Below are 23,039 nucleotides of genomic sequence, written 5' to 3'. Positions count from 1 at the left end.
TTCTTTCCTCTTTTGTTTCAGTTTGTTTGAGTCTCTTGTCTTGTGCTGTGTCATATGTTTTTCTTTTGTTTGTTTTGATGTTGGCCACTTGTATTTCACTGTTTGTTTTCATGTTGTAAGTCTAAAAAGAAAGTTTCATGATGAAAAATCAGTCAAATTGACATGTTCTGTTGTAATAGTTTTTGCTTTGCCCAAAACTTTTCAGAAGACAGTAGTCAGCATTCTCTTACAGGCAATTCATGTCAGTTACATTTATACTAGGAACAAACAATTTGTCCCCACTGAGTTTCACAGATCATCTACAATTACAGGGGACTTCATTAAATCGGCATTTTGCAGTTGTAGGGAATATGGGTTTTTTAATTAATTAATCTATTTTTGTAGATGGATAAGCTCACATGTCAAGACCGCCTCCCCGCCTACATGACTAACATTGTCATGATGCTGTTAATGGTAAGAAGAACCTTGTTCTCTGCATATAGTATAGATAATTGATGATTTATTTATGACAGGTTGTAGAATGATTATTTATTTTCCTTTACAGTCTATGTATTCTGTTTCTAATCCTGTGCACCTTTTTATTGTCAGATTGGTGTTACATTTGCCATTGTGTTTGGTGTGATCCTCTACCGGATCTCCACCAAAGCTGCTCTTCATATGAGCTCCAATCCAATCACACGGAACCATGTACAACTAACAGTCAAAACCACAGCAGCTATTATCAACCTGGTGGTCATACTTATACTGGACGAGGTGTATGGAGCTGTGGCACGATGGCTCACTGTGTTAGGTAAGTTTTTTTAGGTGTCGAACTGGCTCAGGGAGTGTGTGGTTGTCTGTCTGTGTGGTGTATAAAATCAACGTCATACTCAACAAGGCTTATGGCTTCGTTATCCATTTATTTTTAAACTGCACAAAAATTGCACATTAAATTAAAAATGGCCGACTTCCTGTTGGACTTAGGATATGGCTACATGAGACTTTTTTGTGCATCTGGACATGATACATGTGCCTACCAAATTTCATTCATCTATGTCAAATTTAAATATGGGGGCTTTTAATTTGAAATTTTCTAGGGGGGTGCTATCAAGCCATTTTGCTACGCCCATGCCCAAGACCCATAAAATATGAAATTTTTCACCACTTCTGATGCATGTGAAAACTTTCATGAGTTTTCAAGCACGTTCAGCCCCTCAAAAATGTTTCTTTTGGATGAAAAATAATAATAATAATTCCTTCACTTACCAGAGGGTCTTTGCACGGTTTGGTGTTCAGGCCCTAATTAAAGCTAGAGGCAGCGATGAGGCCCTTGCACTTTTGCGTCAAGGTGCGCCACAGTTGAAAGGCTTCTATTACTGGCATGCAGATGTATTCAGGACCGGGCTGTTATCAGACGTTGCACAAACAAGTTTAATATCACTTCCCGTGTGCACTATGTGGTGTAAGAAAACACCCACTAATTATACTTCATGTTGCTTTATATCAAGTGTAGACCACAACTTGCAAATTTAATGTGAGTAGTATGATTTTTGTCACATAAGACTGAATTTGCTCTACACAAGAGGGTCATTAACACAGCAACGTTTTAGTTGAGGTCTGCTGAAATGGATATGTATTTTCATCAACATCGGATGTTGCCTGAAGGCATTAAATATCACTTCCTGTGTCCACTATGTGACACTAGAGAACACCCACTAATTATACGTCATGTTACTGTATATTGTGTCGACCGCACCATGTAAATTCCATGTAAATCCGATGTTTGTCATATAAGGCTGACTTCCTGTTGTCAGTAGGTGGGGCTATGACTCAATATTGGCATGTAGATGAGTTCAGGCCAGAACTCTTATCAAGCATGAGAAATTTGCAGGGTGGACAAAGTACATTCAAGTTAAAACAACTTCCCACTTCATGGCGAAACACTGAAGTTCGCTGCATCACCATGGCAATGGTGTATAATGAAAACTCAAGATTTTGATAACTTTTCATCGTAAAGGTCTTTACATAACACACTGACCAAATTTGAAGTTGGTTGAGTTAAATCTCTAGGAGGAGTTTGTTAAAATATAACATTTGTAAATTGCAAAACTGACTTGCTGTTGGACTTACGGTATGGCTCCAAGAGGCTTTTTTGTGCATCTGGACATGATACATATGCCTACCTACCAAATTTTGTTCATCGACGTCAAATTTCAATCAATCAATCAATCAGTTTTTATTTATATAGCGCCAAATCACAACAAAAGTCATCTCAAGGCACTTTTCACATAGAGCAGGTCAAGACCGTACTCTTTAATTTACAGAGACCCAACAATTCCAAAATCCAAAAATCTTACATTAAAAATTTTTTAGTAGGAAATTTTGTGGCAAGTCCAAATGGTTAGACTTATACTTTGGATGTCAGAAGCTTCTATTTGACACAAAGTTCATGCCCATAGTTTGCCTCCCCATTGTTTTACATTCAAAGGTGTGATGTGGCACTGCAACAGGGGCTTCAGGGCTTATAAAATCCAAATTGTTCGAGTTATTACAAAGTTTTTAACAACTTTTTTTCAGCATAGTGTCATAAGTCACCTATTAAAGTTTGAAGCCGATACCATTAACGCCCTTGGAGAAGATAGTGTTTGAGCACATTTTGACACTTTGGGGGTTAATATTTACATTTGATCAAATTTTTCAGACCTGATGTGTGTGCCAAATTTGGTGAGTTTTTGAGGGGGGGTCAAATTTAGGTGTGAAGTCCCGCAATAATAAGAAAGAAACAAACAAACAAACACACGAAAAACAATAGGGTCCTCGCCCTTAGGCAAGGACTATTGTTTTACAGTAGTCCTCTGCCTTTTGGGCTCGGTCTCTAATTAAAGCTGCAAACAGCACTGATTGGGCCCTCGCAACTTTGCGCACATTGGGGCGTGCCGCAGTTGATATGTTCAGGACTGGGCTCTTGTCACTTCCTGTGTGCACTATGTGGTGCTAGACAACACCCAGTATTTATACTTCATGTTGCCATATAGCAAATGTAGACCACACCTTGCAAATTTCATGTGAATCAGATGATTTTTGTCACATAATGTGTTCAGGCCTGGACTCTTATCAAGTATTCCTGGTGGACTCAGGGTATGACTTCAAGAGACTTTTTTGTGCATTTGGACATGATACATCTGCCTCCCAAGCCCGAGACCCATGTCAGATATCATGTTTCGCCACTTCTGACACGTGCCAAGTTTTGTGAGTTTTCAAGCATCTCTAGCCCCTGAAAAACAGCTTCCTATTTCATGACGAACAATGTATCACCATGGCAACAGCTTTTGGTGAAAATTCAAAAGCTTCAGTATGTAGCATCATCAAGTTCTTACAACTTAGCTGACCAAATTTTAGGTGGATCTGGTTAAGTTGATAGGAGAGGATAGTAAAAGAATGGGGCTTATTACTTCCTGTTGCCAGTAGATGTGTTGTAGTGTTGTGACTATGATTCAATATTGGCCTGTACATGTCTTCAGACCAGGAGTATTATCAAGCATGTGGAATTTGGGGAAGATCTGATGATATGGACTCGAGTTATAACAGTTTGTTTTGCAATGGTGAAACATTGAAATTCACTGTGTTGCTACAGCAATGGCATTTAATGAAAACTCACAATCTTCATAATGTAGTATCATCAAGGTCTTAAGGCTTTTCTGACCAAATTTGAGGTGGATCAGGTATACCTGCACAGGTCATAAAAGTACAGCACCTGTATAGCACTATGACTATGACTGAATACTTACACATAGATGTGTCCAGACCCTCATCAAGCATGAGAAATTTTGTGCAGATTGGACAATGTACTTTCGAGTTACAACAACTTCCTGTTTCATGGGGAAACATCTAAATTCGACGCATCGCCACATCAAGGGTGTTCAAAGAAAACTAATGATTTTGATAACTTTTCACATCAAAGGTCTTTAGATGACACGTCAAAATTTGAAGGCAGTTGGGTTAAATCTCTAAGAGGAGTTTGTTATAATACAATGACTGCAAATGGCTCCAAGAGGCTTTTTTGTGCACCTGAATATGATATATCTGCCTACCAAATTTTGTTCATTTATCTCAAATTTAAGGGGAGCCTCTTGCAATTCGAAATATTCTAGGGGGTGCTCTTGAGCCATTTTGGAACATCCAAGCCAAAACCCATATCCAACATCAAGTTTCGCCACTTCTGATGAATTTGCAAAGTTTTGTTAGTTTTCGAGCATTCCTAGCACCTTAAAAATTTCAAAAGTAAGCAGGGGACGCTATAGAGCTGCCATGCCGCGCCCAAGCCCATTTCCAATATCAAATTGAAGTACTTACTAATTTGAACAAGCGTGACTTTTTGTGCATCCTAAAGGCCTAAAATATGTGTTTGTAAAATGAAAATCAATGCATGAAATCCAAAATGGCTGACTTCCTGTTCGGCAAAAAAATTCCAAAATAAAAAAGAATTTCAAGGTACAATGATGAGTGCAATGATCCCACCAAATTTCATGAACATCAAAGAAACTTTTTCAAAAATGGACTATGGAGCCTGCTGGTCACACCCAAGCCCAATCACTGTAAAAATTACATTTTCCCCCCACTTCTGATGCATGTGCAAAGTTTTGTGAGTTTTTGAGTACGTTTAGCCCCTCAAAAAAGTGTTTCATTGTGGAGATGAAGAAGAAGAAGAAGAATTTCTTCAGATACAATAGGGTCTTCGCACCGCTAGGTTCTCGGGTCCTAATAAATCAGCACAATCTTAGAAGGGTTCTTCCCCTTCGGGGTTTGAATCCTAAAAGTTTTGTTGCCTCAACAAATACAGATACAAATACTGGGCTCTCTGCACATCCCTAGTTCAGAAGTGACTGTATTGCCTGTTTTCATTGAAAAATATGATATAATGCACTCAGCTCACAATAATAAAGCAGGGTGCTGAATCCTTAAAGTAGTTAAAATGAATAAAAAAGGCTACAACAGCACACATAGTTACTTATTTTTAATTGTTTTTCATTGCAAATTGCACAAAATCAAATAAAAATATCTGTTCCTTTTTAGAGGTTCCGAAAACAGACAAGAGTTTTGAGGAACGACTGATCTTCAAGACCTTCATTCTCAAGTTTGTCAATGCTTTCAGCCCCATCATCTACATTGCTTTCTTCAGGGGAAGGTTTGTAATGTCACTATATTTTAAAGTGCAAATTTGTAGATTTCAGTTAATTGTTTTTTCTCTTACTTTCCTCCATGCTTTCATTCTAATATGTTTAACCAAACTTAAATAATTTAAATAAATGTTAAAAATAATAAATACATTTTTAAGATAAAGAACACCTGATACCTTAAACCTTGCTCTTAAACTTTCAATTAATTTTTCCCACTAGACTGGTAGGCAGACCAGGCAGCTACCTGTATGTGTTTGAATCCTACAGAATGGAAGAGGTGAGCCTTACACTTACAAATTATCTGCAGACTTAAGTTTTTGTAACCACACTCCTGGGATTAGAGTCCAGGTGCTTCTTGCATGCTCCTCTCATATCACCCCACCATGTTGACCTTTATTTTGTTCACTCTTACATTTGGTGTTGATGAAGTCAAAATCCAAAAAGTTCTATTCACTTACTGTTTTTCAGTTTATCCAAAGCACATTGAGCTGGACTTGTGTGTCAAATTTCAAGTCAATCAGACTTACAGTGTGAGGGGCGTGGCCTTTCCAAAATTGGATTTTTGGACCTTAATTACAACGCCACCATCTGGCTGATTGGGTTCATATTACTTGGGAAGCACATGCACATCATTTCCAGTTATTGTGCCAAGTTTCATGGTTTTAACTTATTCCAGCCCATGGCAAGTTGAGCAAATGCAGCAGAAAAATAACAGTGATTAAAGCTGCAAGCAGCAATGATCAGGCCCTCACACCTGCTTGCATGCTGGGTTGCACCACAGTCAAAGGGTTTTATTGCGGGTATGTAGATGTGTTCAGACCTGAATTCATACATTGCATGAAGGAGATAAACATCACTTCCTGTGTTCTCTATGTGGCGGCAGAGAACACCCACTAATTATACATCATGTCACTGTATATCAAGTGTAGACCACACTTTGTAAATGTCATGTGAATTGGACAATGTCTGTCACATAAGACTGAATTTACAGTGGTGCTACACAAGAGGGTCATTAATGCAGCAGCATATTTGGTGGAGGTTGACTGAAATGCATATGCTTTTCATAAATATCAGATGTTGTCTGAAGGAGTTAAATATCACTTCCTGTGTCCACTATGTGGTGCTAGAGAACACCCAATATTTATACATCATGTTGCTGTATATTATGTGTAGACCACACCCCGTAAATTCCATGTAAATCGGATGATGTTTGTCATATACAGCTAACTTCCTGTTGTCATAAGGTGGCACTATGAGTCAATATTTACATGTAGATGTGTTCAGGCCAGGAGAAATTTGGCGAATAATGGTGAATAGTAAAGTTTCATGGCAAATAAAACATTGCCATGGCAACAGCTTTTGACAAAAACTCAAAAGCTTCAACATTTGGCATCATCAGCATCTTACAATTTAGCTGTTGTCAGTGGGTGGCACTATGACTTCGACTCAATATTGGCATTTAGATGTGGTCAGACTTGGACTCTTATCAAGCATGAGAAATGTTTGTCATATAAGGCTGACTTCCTGTTGTCAGTAGGTGGCGCTATGACTATGACTCAATATTGATATGTAAATGTGTTCAGGTCTGGACCCTTATCAAGCATGAGAAATTTAGTGCAGGTTGGACGATGTACATTCAAGTTACAACAACTTCCTGCTTCAGTGCGAAATATCGAAGTTTGCCGCTTTGCCAAGGCAACGACGTTCAATGAAAACTCAAGATTTTCATAAATTTTCAAAGGTCTTTAAAGGACACTGACCAAATCTGAAGCCAGTCGAGTTAAATTTCTAGGAGGAGTTTGTTAAAATACAATGGCTGAAAATTTCAAAAACTGTGCTAAAAGTAAATTCAAAATGGCTGACTTTCTGTTGGACTGAGGGTATGGTTCCAAGAGGCTTTTTCGTGTGTCTGGACATGATTTATGAGCCTACCAAATGTCGTTCATGTATGTCAAATTTAAAGGTGGGGGCTTTGACTGAAATATTCTAGGGGGTGCCCTCAAGTCATTGCGCCACACCCAAGTCCAAGAATCATATCAGACAACTAAATACACCCCTTCTGACGCGTGTGCCAAGTTTTGTGAGTTTTCGAGCACCTCTAGCCTCTCAAACACAGCTTCCTGTTTCATGGCAAATAATGCGTCACCATGGCAACAGCTTTTGATGAAAACTCAAAAGCTTCACCATTTAGCATCATCAATGTCTTACAACTTAGCTGACCAAATTTTAGGTTGATCTGTTTAGCCTGAAAGGAGTAGTTAGTAAAAGTATGGGGCGCATAATTTTCTGTTGCCAGTAGGTGGCGCTATTACTTTGAATCAATATGGGCCTGTACATGTCTTCAGACCAGGACTCATATCAAACAAGTGAAATTTGGGAAAGATCTAACCATGTGGAGTCAATGAAAAGTCACAAGTTTCTCAATATAGCATCATGTAGGTCTTGAGGCTTTTCTGACCAAATTTGAAGTGGATGCGTAACTTCATGTTACCAGTAGGTAGTGCCGTTAATATGAGTCAGTATTTACATGTAGTTGTGTTCAGATCGGGACCCTTATGAAGCATGAGAAATTTGGGGCAGATTGGACAATATACATTTGAGTTACAACAACATTAAAATTTGATACATCGCCATGTCAAGGGCATTTGATGAAAACTCGAGGTTTTGATAACTTTTGATAACTTTTCATCATCAAGGTCTCTAGATGACACTGACCAAATTTGACGTCGCTCAGATTAAATGTCTAGGAGGAATTTGTTAAAATGTAACACCTGTAAACTGCAAAAACTGTGCAAAAATTCACAGTAAATTCAAAATGGCTGACTTCCTGTTGGACTTGGACGTATGGTTTTTTGTGCGTCTGCACAAGAAACATGTGCCTACCAAATTTCGTTCATCTATGTCATATTTCCGTGTGGGTTCTTTTAATTTGAAATGTTGCAGGGGGTGCCCTCAAGCCATTTTGCCACACCCATGAAATTAAATTTTCGAGCATGTTTAGCCTCTCAAACATGCATTTCTTTTGGAAGAAGAAGAAGAAGAAGAATTCCTTCAGTTTCAATAGCCTTTGCACCGCTAGGTGTTCAGGCCCTAATAATTCCTTCAGGGACAATAGGGCCTTCGCATCATTCGGTGCTCGGGCCCTAATAATTCTTTCAGTTACAATAAGGCCTTCACACTGTTTAGTGATGGGGCCCTAATAATAATAATTTCTCAGTTTCAAAAGGGCCTTTGCACTGCTAGGTTCTCGGGCCCTAATAATTCCTTCAGTTCCAAGAGAGCCTTCACACCACTGGGGCCCTAATAATAATAAACAGGCACAAACTGAGATGGGTTCTGACCCCTTCGGGGTTTGAACCCCAATATCCCATTACAAACAAATAGCAGTTCTACATCTTTGAGGTTTGAACCCTAATTAAACTCAATGTTCTGGGCCTTGGGTTGGGTAGGGAATGGTTGTTGTGTTTTGATTGTTCACCTGTCTGTTTTTTTGATTGATTGTTTGTATTTTACTCTCTTTCTCTGTACATTATGGACTTATAAGCTACCTTATTTTCTATTTACAATATAAGACTAATGTTAGCTTAGTTTTGTTTATTTGAGGAGAATATGGTATATTCATGCTGACTAAAGAAATTATCACTTGTATTGCCTGTGTTCTGTGTTTCTGCTTTCTGAGAAAGAGTTGAATTAATTAAAGAATTGTAGAAACCTTTAAGATAAATTGTGAAGAGTTTTAATCAGTACAGTGATTTGCATTGAACTATGTTTAAGCAGTTCAACTAAATTGTGTGCAACCCTTTTTTTAACTGTTATTACATTTTTGTGCAGGAGGTGTGTCCACATAATCATGCAGAAACTGCTACTTTTTTGATTCTTGTAATAGAAGATAGAAAATATGTTTGGAAATCAAAAGACTCGGCATGTGGCCAAGAATTGTCATTAATAAGCTATTCATCCTGATCAACAATCCTTTAAAACATCACATATATGTTGTAATTTTGCATTACTTTTTAAAATGCACTTTTGCTGTGGTGGACTGTAGTTTTGGACTGTTTTACAGTGTGCTCATGGAGGCTGTCTGATGGAACTGTGTATCCAGCTGAGTATCACCATGTTGGGAAAGCAGCTAATTCAGAACAACCTTTTTGAGATTGGATTACCGTAAGTATGCATGTATTTTACTTTCTTTTACACTTTTACACTTTATATTATGTATTTCATGTACTGCTATTGTCACTAAAGGATCATGGTACTCTACCCATCTGACACAGACATGATTGTGTCAATCGTAGCTGCTGCAGGTGGTCAGGTGGTGTTTGGTTCAAAATAAATTACTTTAGATTGATTATATATCATTACGCATCACATTGCCATAAAGTACACTTGGCTTGAACATAAAATCTTCTTTGTCAAATTACTGTCTCTCTTTAAGTTAGGAACAAAGGCTCCAATATTAAACAAATGCTTTACATTCATCCCCATCTAGCCTGTGGGCACATGGGATATTGTTTGTTTCTTCTCTAATTATGTGCAAATTCAGACATTCCTACATATGTCACTTTAGCCATAATGAACAGAAAAACAGCCTTGTATCCCTTTTATTAATCAACATTATAGAGCAATTAAATTTGAAAAAAGGATACATAAATGTTTATTTCTCATAGAATGGAACTGGCTCATGTATCATCACATCCTAAATATGGCACATTGATACCATGGTAACAGTTGGTTGTGTATGGTGGGGAGATCATTGCCCCTGTTCAAAGATGCTCTCTAGTGTCAACTCAATCAACTTGTAAAACAGTAGCCAGCATAGCCAGCTTAATCAATCCTAACCTATACCTGTCCAGCATTAGCAGGACAGCATGGCAAAATAACACTAGAAGAAAGACAAAAAATATATGCATGCTTGTGTGTTCACATTTCCTCTACATATGTGCATGTGTTCCTCAGCAAACTGAAGAAGCTGATTCGCTTCATCCGGTCAAAACGAGGGGCTTTTCAAGAAGAAGAGAGACAGAAGAAGCTGCAGAGATATGAAACTGACCACTTCCTGGAGCCATTTGCTGGGTTAACACCTGAATATATGGAAATGAGTCAGTACCACACACATGAACATATCCGTGTATACACACACACACTTTGTGTCCTCAGCGCTAGGAAAAAACAAGCAAAACACTCACAAGTATGATTTTACGTGGCCTTTAACCTTGTGTTGATTAAGATCATCTATAGACAAATATTTGGCTAACACCTAAGAGTGAATCAAAGGTTGTATGTTTCATTAGTCCTTCTGAGGCTAAATGATTATTCCTCAAATCACATTAATTTTTACATTGTTCACTGTTCAAGATTTTGTGGTCCTTTGTGGCATTTGCATCTTCATACAAGACTCTCATCTTCTTTAAGCACCACAAATCCTGCAAAGACATATCCATTGCAAACCTTCTGCTCACAATGACCTCCGGTCTCCACCACAGTGAATCCTTACTGGCGGTGCATTTCACGCACTGACTTATCACTTAGCATTACATTCATAAGCTATGATGTTTGGAAACTCAACAGGTAATACAAATAAGTATCAGATTTGAATGTTGTAAAAACTTGTCAGACTTGTCAGTTAGTTGTATTGAATGGTCTTGTTACACAGGACCATCTGAGAAGTCATCCTTGGAAACTGTTTGGAAAAGGGCAGGCACTTTTAAAACATACTTGGCAAATGACTGGATGAACCTTCTGTCTATCACCGTCTATCACCATCTTACCTTGCAAGGCCGCTGGATTCGCAGTATGAATGTTTTTGCTGCCATTAATGGGTTATTTTGTAAACACTGTTGGAGGAGTTGGAGCAAGGCAGTGATGCTGTGGATGAACCAGTATGATAAAATGGTGCATCCCTCATAATTAGTTCTAATTCTGTGAGACCGCACAAGCCCCTGCCCCTCCCTCTTTGACTTCCCTTGTCACAGCCACCGCACACATGCAAATTGAACACCCTGCAGAGCAGCATGACTAGTAACAGCCAGGTAATGATAGTGTTTGCCCTAAGCCCCGGCATTGTTTGTTACTGTTGTGAAATTAAACCACTGTTAAAACATCTCAATACAACAGCCAGCCTGATAGCTGAAGGCTTTGCCTTCCATTCTACTTTTAAAGACTGTACGAACCACCAGTAAGCCTGCATTCTGGGAGCGCAGTGTTCTAGTGGGATAATACGGTACTATGAGCTCTTCAAGATATGATGGTGCCTGACCATTAAGGGCTTTGTAAGTTAGGAGAAGGATTTTAAATTCTATTCTAGATTTTACAGGAAGCCAATGTAGCAAAGCTAAAATGGGAGAAACACATGCAGCTGCATTCTGGACCAGCTGGAGAGTCTTTAGAGACTTGTTAGGGCAGCCTGATAATAAGGAATTGCCATAATACAGCCTAGAAGTAACAAATGCGTGGACTAGTTTTTCTGCATCTTTTGGGGACAGGATGTGCCTGATTTTTGCGATACTACGTAAATGAAAAAAGGCAGTCCTTGAGATTTGATTTATGTGGGAGTTAAAGGACATATCCTGATCAAAGATAACTCACAGATTCCATATGGTGGAGCTTTAGGCCAGGGTAATTCCATCCAGGGTAACCATATCATTAGATAATTTTTTTCTAAGGTCTTTAAGGCCAAGCACAATAACTTCAGTTTTATCCCAGTTTAGTGGTAGAAAATTGCAGGTCATCCAGGTCTTTATGTCGTTAAGGCATGCTTGGAGTTTGTTTAACTGATTGGTTTCATCAGGCTTCACTGATAAATATAATTGAGCATCATCTGCATAACAATGAAAATTTATGGAGTGTTTCCTAATAATATTACCTAAAGGAAGCATATACAAGGTGAATAGTATTGGTCCAAGTACAGAACCTTGTGGAACTCCGTGTCTCACTTTTGCCTTCAGGGAGGATTCATCATTAACATGTACAAACTGAAATCGGTCTGATAAATAGGACTTAAACCAGCTTAATGCACTTCCTTTAATGCCAATTAAATGTTCCAGTCTCTGCAAAAGGATGTGATGGTCAATTGTGTTGAATGCAGCACTAAGATCTAACAGGACAAGTATGGAGACAAATCCTTTGTCCGATGCAGTAAGGAGGTCATTTGTGACTTTCACCAGTGCTGTCTCTGTGCTATGATGCGCTCTAAATCCTGACTGAAAATCCTCAAATAAACTATTGTTATATAGAAAGTCACATAACTCATTAGAGACTGCTTTCTCAAGGATCTTAGAGAGAAATGGCAGGTTAGATATAGGTCTATAATTGGCTAAAATGCCTGAATCAAGAGTAGGCTTCTTAAGAAGAGGTTTAATTACAGCTACTTTATAAGACTGTGGTCCATAGCCTGTTACTAAAGACAGATTGATCATATCTAGTAAAGAAGCGCTAACTAAGGGTAAGGCTTCCTTAAGCAACCTAGTTGGGATGGGGATGGGGTTGATTGGTTATCATCATTGAAGTTAGTTCAGAAAAGTCAACTGGAGAAAAACAGTCTAAATATATGTCAGGATTTACAGCTGTTTCTAAGGTGCCTGTGTTTGGGGAGAGAACGGTGCCTGTTGAGGGCAGGAGGTGGTGAATTTTGCCTCTAATAGTTAGAATTTTATCATTAAAGAAGCTCATAAAGTCATTACTACTGAGAGATATAGGAATACATGGATCAATAGAGTTATGACTCTTTGTCAGCCTGGCCAAAGTGCTGAAAAGGAACCAAGGGCTGTTTTTATTCTCCTCTATTAATGAGTAATAGGCGGCTCTGGCATTACAGAGGGCCCTTCTATATGTTTTAAGACTATCTTGCCAGACTAAGTGAGATTCTTCCACACCAAATCCTTTCAAATTTTCATGATGTTTGCTTTACTTTGCAGGTTTGAGAGTTATACCGTGGAGCTAACCTCTTATGTTTTATCATCTTCCTTTTTAAGGGGGCGATGGAGTCGAGGGTTATTCGTAATAAGCCTGCGGCACTATCAACAAGATTATCAATTTGGTAGGGACTAAAGTTAAAATAAGAGTCCTCTGTAGTATTGAGACATGGCATTGAATTCAGTACTGATGGAACTGCCTCCTTAAAATTAGCTACAGCACCATCAGATAGACATCTAGTGAAGACATTTTTGTCTAATGTTGTGTAATCCAGTAATAGGAATTCTAAAGTTATTAAAAATGATCTGATAAAATAGGATTTTGTGGAAAAAATATTAAACGTTCAATTTCAATCCCATAATTCAGAACAAGGTCCTTCACAATCCTGTTGGCATCCTTCCCTGGCTGTTACTTTTGCTGCTACTGTTGTCGTTGTTGTTATGATTGTTGTTATTCTGTCTCCCCCCCCTTTCCCTCTGTCTTTCTCTCTCTCAACCCAACCGGTCAAAGCAGATGGCCGCCCACCAAGAGCTGGGTTTTGCTTGAGGCTTCTACCCGTTAAAGGGGAGTTTTTCCTTACCAATGTCGCCAAGTGCTTGCTCATGGGGGAATTGTTAGGTCTCTGTAAATTAAAGAGTACGGTCTTGACCTGCTCTATGTGAAAAGTGCCCTGAGATGATTTTTATAAAATCATCTCAGGGCACTTTCTCAATATCTCAATATATAAATAAAAACTGATTGATTGATTGATTGATTGATTGAAGGTCGAGGGTGTGGTTAAGACAGCGAGTGGGATTATTTACACACTGAGAGAAGCCAATTGTGTCTAATAATGAGATAAATGCAGTTCTGAGACTATCATTATCGACATCCACATGAATATTAAAATCACCTACTATAATCAGTTTATCTGTACTAAGGACTAAGTTTGATAAAAACTCAGATAAGAATTCAGAGTACGGACCAGGAGGACGGTACACTATAACAAATAGAACTGGCTGTAAAGTTTTCCAGGTTGGGTGAGAGATATTAAGAACAAGGCTTTCGAATGAGTTATAATTAAATTTAGGTCTAGGGTTGATGATTAAGCTTGAGTCGAAAATGGCTGCAACTCCACCCCCTCGGCCAGTGTCTCGAGGAATGTGAGTATTAATATGACTCGGAGAGTGGATTCATTTAGGCTGACATATTCTTCATGACACAGCCAGGTTTCAGTAAGACAAAATAAATCAATATGATGATCTGAGATTAAATTGTTTTCTAATACAGCTTTAGATAACAGAGATCTAATGTTCAAGAGTCCACATTTAATTATCTTATTTTGTTGTACTATTGCAGTAGTGGTTTTAATTTTTATTAGATTTTTATGAATTAATCCTCTTCTGCTCTAACTGCTCTAATGGAAGTGCAGAGAAGCGTGTAGGACTGCAGCTCTGTCTCCTGGTCTCAACTCTGGGTTGTCATGGTTTTGGTCTACTAATAAACTTGGCCATAGACAAGCCATAGACTAGCCAGAGAAAACTACGGAGTCCGACATTGTTTTTGCATATGTACACACCGACTCAACATTCATTTTCGTTACCGCCAACATGGATGACAATCGTACCATATTTACGTTTATCCTTAGCCAGCAGTTTTAAATTTGATTCTATGTCACCTGCTCTGGCCCCAGGAATACATTTAACTATGGCTGCTGGTGTCGCTAACTTCACATTATGGACTATGGAGCTGCCAATAATCAGAGTTGGTTTCTCAGCAGGTGTGTTACTGAGGGGGGAGAACCTGTTAGAAACATGAACTGGTTGGTGGTGAACCGTGGGCTTCTGCTTAGGGCTATACTTCCTTCGGACAGTCACCCAGCCACCCTGGCTTCCCGGCTGCTCAGTAACTACCGGGGGAGTAGGAGCTACACTAGGTCGGCCCGCACCGGCTACTGGGGGCTGGCTAACTACATTAGTTACTGATTGTTTTTCCATGGTGCTTCAAATTCACTGAGCCTCGCCTCCAGCACTGCAAATAAACTACACTTATTACACGTACCTTTTTCACTAACGGAGGCAGAGGAATAACTAAACAGTTGACACACCGAGCAAGAGAGAGCAGGAGAACAAGAGCGAGAGAGAGAGAAGCCATCGTTAACTGCTTAGTTTAAGTTAGCTGCTAATGCTAGCTGCAGAGCTAAAATAACAAACAACTGTGCAATTAGCGAGCGAACAGTCGCTAAGAGAGCAAGCGCTGAGAGTGCTTGTGTAGAACTAGCGAAAGTTTAAATATACAGCAGGTATTTATCCAGTGATGTGAAATATAGCAAAATCAACTGAGTTGAGAGCAGCAACAACGCTATCAGTAAACACAGTCGGCAACCGGAAATGACACTACGCTTACCGTAGCACGTTAGCACGTCAGTCTCAGTGGGAACAGGGCTGTCACCAGGAAACATCACAGGCAATGTTCTCCCTAAACAAGCAACAGGGGAAAAAACCCTCTGGTGTGCCGGATCCAGCCTTGGTAAGACTCCACACCTATGTCACCCCAGGCCAATTCCATGGCCTGTAGGAGATTTTCCCTGTTATAGGGTTTTCGGTCATAGACCTTTGGGTGCAATGCAGAGAAAAACTCTTCTATTGGGTTGAGGAATGGGGAGTATGGTGGAAGGCAAACATTTATGATGTTGAATTACTCCCATGTCAGCAAACTATTGTGAAAACTGACATCCCAAACTACGACGTAGACAGGAGGCTCTGCCTACTCATGATCCTGTTGTTCATGCCCAAACAAGACATCTGACTGCACTCGGAGTTGACTTATATTGGTTTCATGACATCATTAGCAACAAGTGTCAACAATTTAGAGTTGTAGTGTGTAAGCTATGACATTTTTGCTGTAATTGTGTTAAACATCTGCCACCTGTAGTTACCATTCTGCATCAGAAGTGTATCACAATATAAAATGTGTTTTAGTGAATGAGAATGTGTTTAGAGTTTTGCAAAAAGAGTAAATGAGATCTGCAAATTGTTTCTCACTAGGTGAAAGTTGTTGTTGTGAAAGGTTTTGTCAAAAGAGTGATCGATTCAATAAATGGGTTCAGGCCACTGAGCATTTGGTTCAGAGAATGGGGTTTCATGCTTTAGCAGTTCAGAAAACCTGTAAATTGCACTCTGCCAGCCACCTTTAAGGTGGTATGACTCCCTCTTCCTCCTCTTTCCAACCCGTCCCTGTCTGCAGTTTCCTCTCTGATCCAGCTGAAGCAGGACTACAAGAGTGATAGTTTTAATTATTATCCTCTGAGGGGTTTCCACTCTGAGTCCTGTTCACCAATAAATTCAGACTCTTTCTAAAAGGTCAACCTGATGAACTTTTACTTCCTGAGTGTAAAAGTGTAGATTTAAATCTAATTCAGGTTGATTTTATTCTTAAAAAACTGCAGGATTTGTTCTGATGAGACACAGTTGACAGTTGATTGATTCTCTATTGATTGTAAAATTGATCAAAGTTGCTCTAGTTGGTTCCTCCACTCACTGTGCATGTGTGTGTGTATGCATGTGTGTGTGTTCATACTGCAGCAGCATTGTTGCTGTGCTGCCTGCTAATCAATGAGATGACTCAACAGACGTGTGATGTGAATTCATGTATTCAGTTATCAGTGCCCTTTTTTTTCCACTTGAGCATCTGCCCCCCAAATGTCTGTGCATGGCCCTGTTCCACAACGACCCATAGTAGCATTTCAGAATGACCCATAGTAGCATAATATGCCACTTTCTAAAACAGGAGCATAAAATGCTGCTTTCAAAAACCGTTACAAATGACTGTTAATAAGTAATTATGTTCTATGATGTGACAACATCAACATCATTAAGGTCTGGTTAGGTTTAGGGGCAAAAAACACTTGGTTAGGGTTAGGGAAAGATCATGGTTTGGGTTAAAGTTTTTACTTGAAACATAGTTAGTACTTTCTTAAAGTTAAGCAACCTTTGTCATCATGGCAACAGTAAACACCATGTTATAAAAGTTTTTAAAAACTTTTTGCCATCTGGCTAACCATCTAGCTATGCCCCCAACACGCCTCCATCTAATAAGGAAGTCTACTTATATTGACATCATCTGAACTGCATCACTTCCCCAGGTCATAATTACTACGGTTGCTAGATGCTGTAAATGTAACTATAGGTAATTTTTGCCAGCTGAATTTTAGACCCATACTGTCATTTTTCTTGTGAAGACAGCTGATTGTTAGGCAATCAGTATAAAAGTGCATTCACAACAAAAGTCAGCTTGTACAAACAGTGATCCGTGACAGTTAAGTGACCTGTGTTCATTCATATATCAGAGTTCAGCAATGCAGTGCAGCTCGCAGCAGGCCTTATCGAACATGACACACTCAGACACAATTTTTAAACTTCTACACTCTGATAAAACACACATACCCACTATCACAACAACAATGAAAAACAACAAACTGCTGCAAAATCCCAACTTGTTCTTACAGTATTTTACTGTAGAAATAGCAATATGAAAACAGACTGACATGTCTCTATAAACCACTACACACTGAGAAAACACAGCCAAATATTCAGGAAAACCTGAAATAAAAAACAAACAAAAAAACAGCCGCTTCATAAATTAAAACTGGCTAGATGAGACTGTCCAAAACGTCATCAGTGTTACAGTATATCCATCAATAAAATCTCCAAAACTTCACAGAGCAGCCCACAAAGACCACTGTAACCTAATGAAACATCAGACACAGACAGCTACTTCTCAACATAGTGGGGTCCTTTTATTTTCCTAAATTGTTTGGTGACAGGAAGTAAATGTAAATGGCCTGTACTTGTATAGCACCTTTCTAGTCTTCCAACCACTCAAAGCGCTTTTTACACTACGAATCACATTCACCCATTCACACACATTCATACGCTGATGGCGGGGCTTACCGTCCCAACCTACCCATCAGAGGGAATCTAATCATTCACACACATATGGCACAGCAATTTGGGGTCCAGTATCTTGCCCAAGGACACTTTGACAGGGGCTGGGAATCGAACCACTGGTCTTGTGATTAGTGGACGACCCGCTCTACCTCCTGAGCCACAGCCACCCCTCATGCAACCACTAGGAGGTTGTATAGGAACATTACTCCCCTACAAACACTCTGACACTTAAAACATGATCTTCAAATCTTCACAAGATGACTGAAAATTGGATGCCTTTAAAACTTCAGCCTTAATTATTTTACTATAGAAATATCATTAAAAACACTGCAGCAACCTACAGGCTGACAGCCTTTGAACTCCAAAATTTAATTGGTGTTATATCCACAAGTAGGCAAGCAAAACGAGACAATATGCTTTTATTCCAGGATCAGACTACACAATATTTTTGTCTTTCACAATGGTCACCATGTTAGATTAGGCAATCATAGTGCCATAAATTCTTGCCATTTCTTGGTTGGGAGACTGGCGACACTACAAGTTTGACTCCAACCAATCATTATTCACGACCTTGTGTGAGTTCATAGATCACTGAGGAGGAGGGTTTAAAAAATTGTCAATCATGGCTACAAAAGCGCTATTTGTGATGCTGGCGGTCTTGTATTCTGAAAAGAAAAAGAAAAGGAAGATCCGTTCCTGGGTCAAAGCTGTACAGCAGCTGTCTGGCTGAGCTGAACCGCATTTTATGTTTCAGACAGCAGGGAAAGCAACAGCTCATCTCATCCTCTACAGGGTGATTCAGACAGGGAGACCTGCCGTCAGTCATCAGTGACTGGCTTCTTGATTTCTGAAAGCAAGAGAGCGGTTACTGATTACCTGATGACTGACAGCAGTTTTTCTTCCTGAATCAGCCTGTAGAGAAGGCGGAGATGAGCTGCTGCTCTCCCCGCTGTCTGTGACACTCAATGCAGCTCAGCTTGGCCAGACAGCCGCTGGAGAACGGCTTTGACTTTCTGTGTCCGTGCGTATGTGCGCCAAAGAGCACTCTTTTATCCTATTGGTCAACATCAAGGAAAACATTGTGGGAAATGTTGAACTAGGCAGGAATATTGAAAAAATTCTGACATGCTAGACTTTTGCCACAGGGTGTCGTGGGCATCCTGCCACACGACTGTTCTGTCACATTACAAGCCTGTTCATTGCTCTCGTGTTCATAATCGGGTCAACGCTCGAAACAATGACAAAATCGTATCAAAGTCAAACTGACATTGTATAGACTGATCACAGCATTCGAGAAATTTGACGTCCTTTCCCCTCAAGGGTCATGTGAAGCGATGTCCATTTCTGATGACAGTTGCAGCTGATAACAGCTGGATCAGCTGTCAGTTGGCTTTAACAGCCGTAGCAACTACTGGCAGAATGTGTTTATATTATTTATTAATTATTTGCATCTGTATTTACTGATATTGTAGTTGTGAATTCATTACTTAATAGCCCAGAATATGATTAGGGTGTCTTTTGAACACTGGAAATGTTTTATTTGGCTAAATGTTTGAGGGAAAATGGTGTAAGAAACCCAGTGCCCCCTTTTATTTTGCTATCCTGGAATGTCTCTGAAAGCCCCCCAAAAAAGGTCTGGGGTTAATCAATGATAACCCTTAATCTCAGGATGTGGATATATATTCAACTTTGGGTTTGGAATTACTTCAAAGGTAAACTGTAAGTCTTTTTCTCAATGTTAAAGTGTCAGTCTGAGACTTCACAGAAGCAACACTCCTCTCACTCTACCTCCAAAGACCCCCAATTGTATTTAAATGTGGCATTAATGACAGACTAAAAGCAATCACACTCTTTCATCAACTCCTCAAGTCGCAAAAAAAAAAAAAAAAAATACTAGATTAAAAGACTTTTCCTTGAAAAAAAGGACTGTGTTACCACAACCTCATCATCCTATTTTGATGAGTTGGGACAATCTTATCACTGTCCTGTCTATCTATCTCAAATTCTCTTTCTCTCCCCTCCCTCTGTGACACAAATACATACACACACACACACACACACTAACTTTGCCCTTATTCTCGAAGTCAAAATCTGATTCAATATGTATTGAAAGCGTAATTACCTTAAAAGTTAAAAATTGTTAATCAGGAGATGCACGTCAAAAGGATCCAGTTCTCGAGTCTCTATGAAGAAAATTGATCAAGTTGATATTAATGTGAATATTGATGTCTCAGTATCATGTAAGGAGGGTGCCCTCCAGAGGACACCCTTAGAATAAATTTTATGAAATATTAGGCATGTGCATTTAACTTCAAATTACTGCTAAATTTTGTGTGAAGGATTATTCTAGATAAATTGTAATGAGTAAAACCACATATCCATAGGGTCTAGCAGAAATGCAATTTTGAGTATACATAACATATATGCTTATATATGTGCATTATTTGATTTATTTGACTTGTTTAATCATAAGTCTTGGTCCCATTATATGTGATAGTTAAAGATATGTCTAACCCTGCATGCCTTGATATTAATAGTGAGAACTAGTTAGGACTGTAAGGAGAATTTTTGGTATGATTTGAGTTAAGGGAGTTTTGAAATACTGATTGCAGTACACATATATTATTTGAATGAGTGTAACCATGATTTCTATGCAATTTATGTTTAAATGTGAATGACCATGGTGAAACGAGGAATCTGTGATTTTAAATTAAATCTCGAGTAAGTCATCAGTTAGTGAATCAACCCAGAGGGGTTCATGTGTTCTCTCTCAGACAAAGAACTTTTTGGTTGTGTGGGAGAATGTGTATCTCCACCCTAAAACACGCCCATGCTTGAGGCCAAAATAAAAACCAAGGCCAACTTACTGGATCATGCTTATACCAACATTGAAGGAGCATTCAAAACAGTACGCCATCCCCACCTTGGCTCATCTGACCACATCGCTGTGATGCTTACACCAGCATATAGACCACTGCTTACCAGAACAGAGCCTCTTCGAAACAGGTAAGGGTCTGGCAGGAGGGAGCCATGTCAGCACTACAGGACTGTTTTGACTGTACTGACTGGTCTGTCTTCAGAGAGGCTGCCACCAAAGATCAGATCACAGATGTCAGTGAGTATGCTGAGGCTGTCTCAGGCTACATTCAAAAATGTATGGGGGATGTCAGTGTCACAAAAACCATCACAGCCAGCCCAGGCAAATCAGAAACCATGGATGACCACTGAGGTTCAAGCCCGGCTGAAAGCAAGAAATTCAGCTTTTAAATCTGGCCATACAACTGCCTTTAGGTCTGAGAGAGTCAATCTGAATAAGGCCATCAGAATGGCAAAAAGAGCCCATGGACAAAAGATTCAGAGTCATTTTCAAGACCAGAGAGACACTAAGAGACTGTGGCAGGGTATCCAATCTGTTAGAGATTACAGGTCTGCCCCTCAGGACTGTGATGATAGCACTGACTTCCTAAACTGTCTAAATAATTATTTGGGCGGGTTTGAAGCACTTAACAAAACACCAGCAGTGAAAGCCACTCCACACCACAACAACCAGGTGCTACATCTGGACCCAGCTGATGTCCAACAGACCCTGAGGAAGATCAACCCATGGAAAGCTGCAGGTCCTGACATGATACCAGGGTGCGTGCTCAAGGGGTGCACGGATCAGCTGACTCATATCCTAACAGACATATTTAACATCTCTCTGAGTCAAGCAGCTGTACCATCATGCTTCAAAAGCTCAGCCATCATCCCAGTTCCAAAAAGCCCACAGTTACTAGTCTAAATGACTACTGACCGGTAGCACTCACTCCCATAATAATGAAGTGCTATGAAAGACTAGTCAAGGATCATATCACATCTGTCCTTCCCCCCTCACTCGACCCACTTCAATTTGCCTACCACCTTAATCGTTCCACTGAGGATGCTATATCCACTGCACTTCATCTGAGCCTGGAGCACTTTGAGAAAAAGAACACACGTGTATGGATGTTGTTTGACGATTTTAGCTCGGCATTCAATACCATAATCCCCCAGCATCTGGTGAAAAACTGGGCCCACTTGGGCTAAATTCTCCACTGTGCAATTGGATCTTGAACTCTCTCTCAGACAGGCCTCAATTTGTGCAAAGTGGAGTACGAATCACATCATTAAGTACGCGGATGACACAACAGTGGTGGGCCTGATCCAGAACAACCAGGAGAACACTTACAGAGAAGAGGTTAAGCTCTTTGCAGACTGGTGCAGGAACAACAACCTTGTACTGAACATCAAAAAAACCAAGGAGATGGTGATTGACTTCAGGAGGAAACGGCCCATGCATACCCCGATCCTCATCAATGGAACTGCTGTGAAGACTGTACTGAACACTGAGTTCCTGGGGGTTCATGCGGCCAATTACCTGTCCTGGTCCCTGCACACCTCCTCTCTGGTGAAAAAAGCTCACCAGCATCTACATTTCCTGTGGAGGCTGAAGGGGGCTTATCTCAATCCATCCATCCTCACCACCTTCTACAGTGGCATCACTGAGAGTGTTTTGACCCGTGGCATCTGTCTCTGGCATGAAAACTCTAACACCTCTGACAGAAAGGCCCTGAGGAGAGTGGTGAGGACAGCAGGGAGGACTATTAGGGTCACACTGTCACCTATACAGGCCCAAAAACACCTACTGGCTCAAGCGACCAGCATCCTGAGAGACTCTACTCACCCCTGCAACAGGCTGTTCTCCCTCTTGCCTTCAGGCAAGAGATATAGCAGCCTGCGTAGCAGCACTGTCAGGTTCAGTAAAAGTTTCTACCCGGCTGCTATCAGACTGCTCAACAAAATAACACACCGCTGACTGTGCTTTTGTGTTTTTTGTCTTTTCTCTCATCAATAGCCCTGTTTTTTTTTAAATCTGTGTTTTTAATGGTACCATGCTTGTAATTTCGTTCTGCTTTGCATCACTGATGTTTTCCTGAATGACAATAAAAGGATCTTGAATCTCCCATCAAGGAGAGGCACATCACATCTCTAAGGACTTCCACCATCTCAACTTTCTCATATCCAG

The 23,039-nt window shown here is 39.9% G+C and overlaps 1 protein-coding gene across 1 annotated transcript in view; it reads left to right on the top strand.

Annotated features, from left to right (window-relative positions):
• Window positions 1-23,039, top strand: part of LOC121897579 (anoctamin-1-like) — a 165,777-nt gene that overhangs the window by 122,334 nt on the left and 20,404 nt on the right. Inside the window, exons 16-21 of the mRNA XM_042412150.1 lie at window positions 385-453; window positions 589-790; window positions 5,053-5,164; window positions 5,376-5,433; window positions 9,220-9,320; window positions 10,113-10,255. Coding sequence (XP_042268084.1) covers window positions 385-453; window positions 589-790; window positions 5,053-5,164; window positions 5,376-5,433; window positions 9,220-9,320; window positions 10,113-10,255 — 685 coding nt within the window. The remainder of the gene's footprint in view (window positions 1-384; window positions 454-588; window positions 791-5,052; window positions 5,165-5,375; window positions 5,434-9,219; window positions 9,321-10,112; window positions 10,256-23,039) is intronic.

The sequence above is a fragment of the Thunnus maccoyii genome, chromosome 5, assembly GCF_910596095.1.
Source record: "Thunnus maccoyii chromosome 5, fThuMac1.1, whole genome shotgun sequence".
In the NCBI taxonomy this organism is placed as follows: Eukaryota; Metazoa; Chordata; class Actinopteri; order Scombriformes; family Scombridae; genus Thunnus; species Thunnus maccoyii.
The sequence above is the reverse complement of the archived record's forward strand: the minus strand, read 5'-3'. Positions and strand labels throughout refer to the sequence as shown.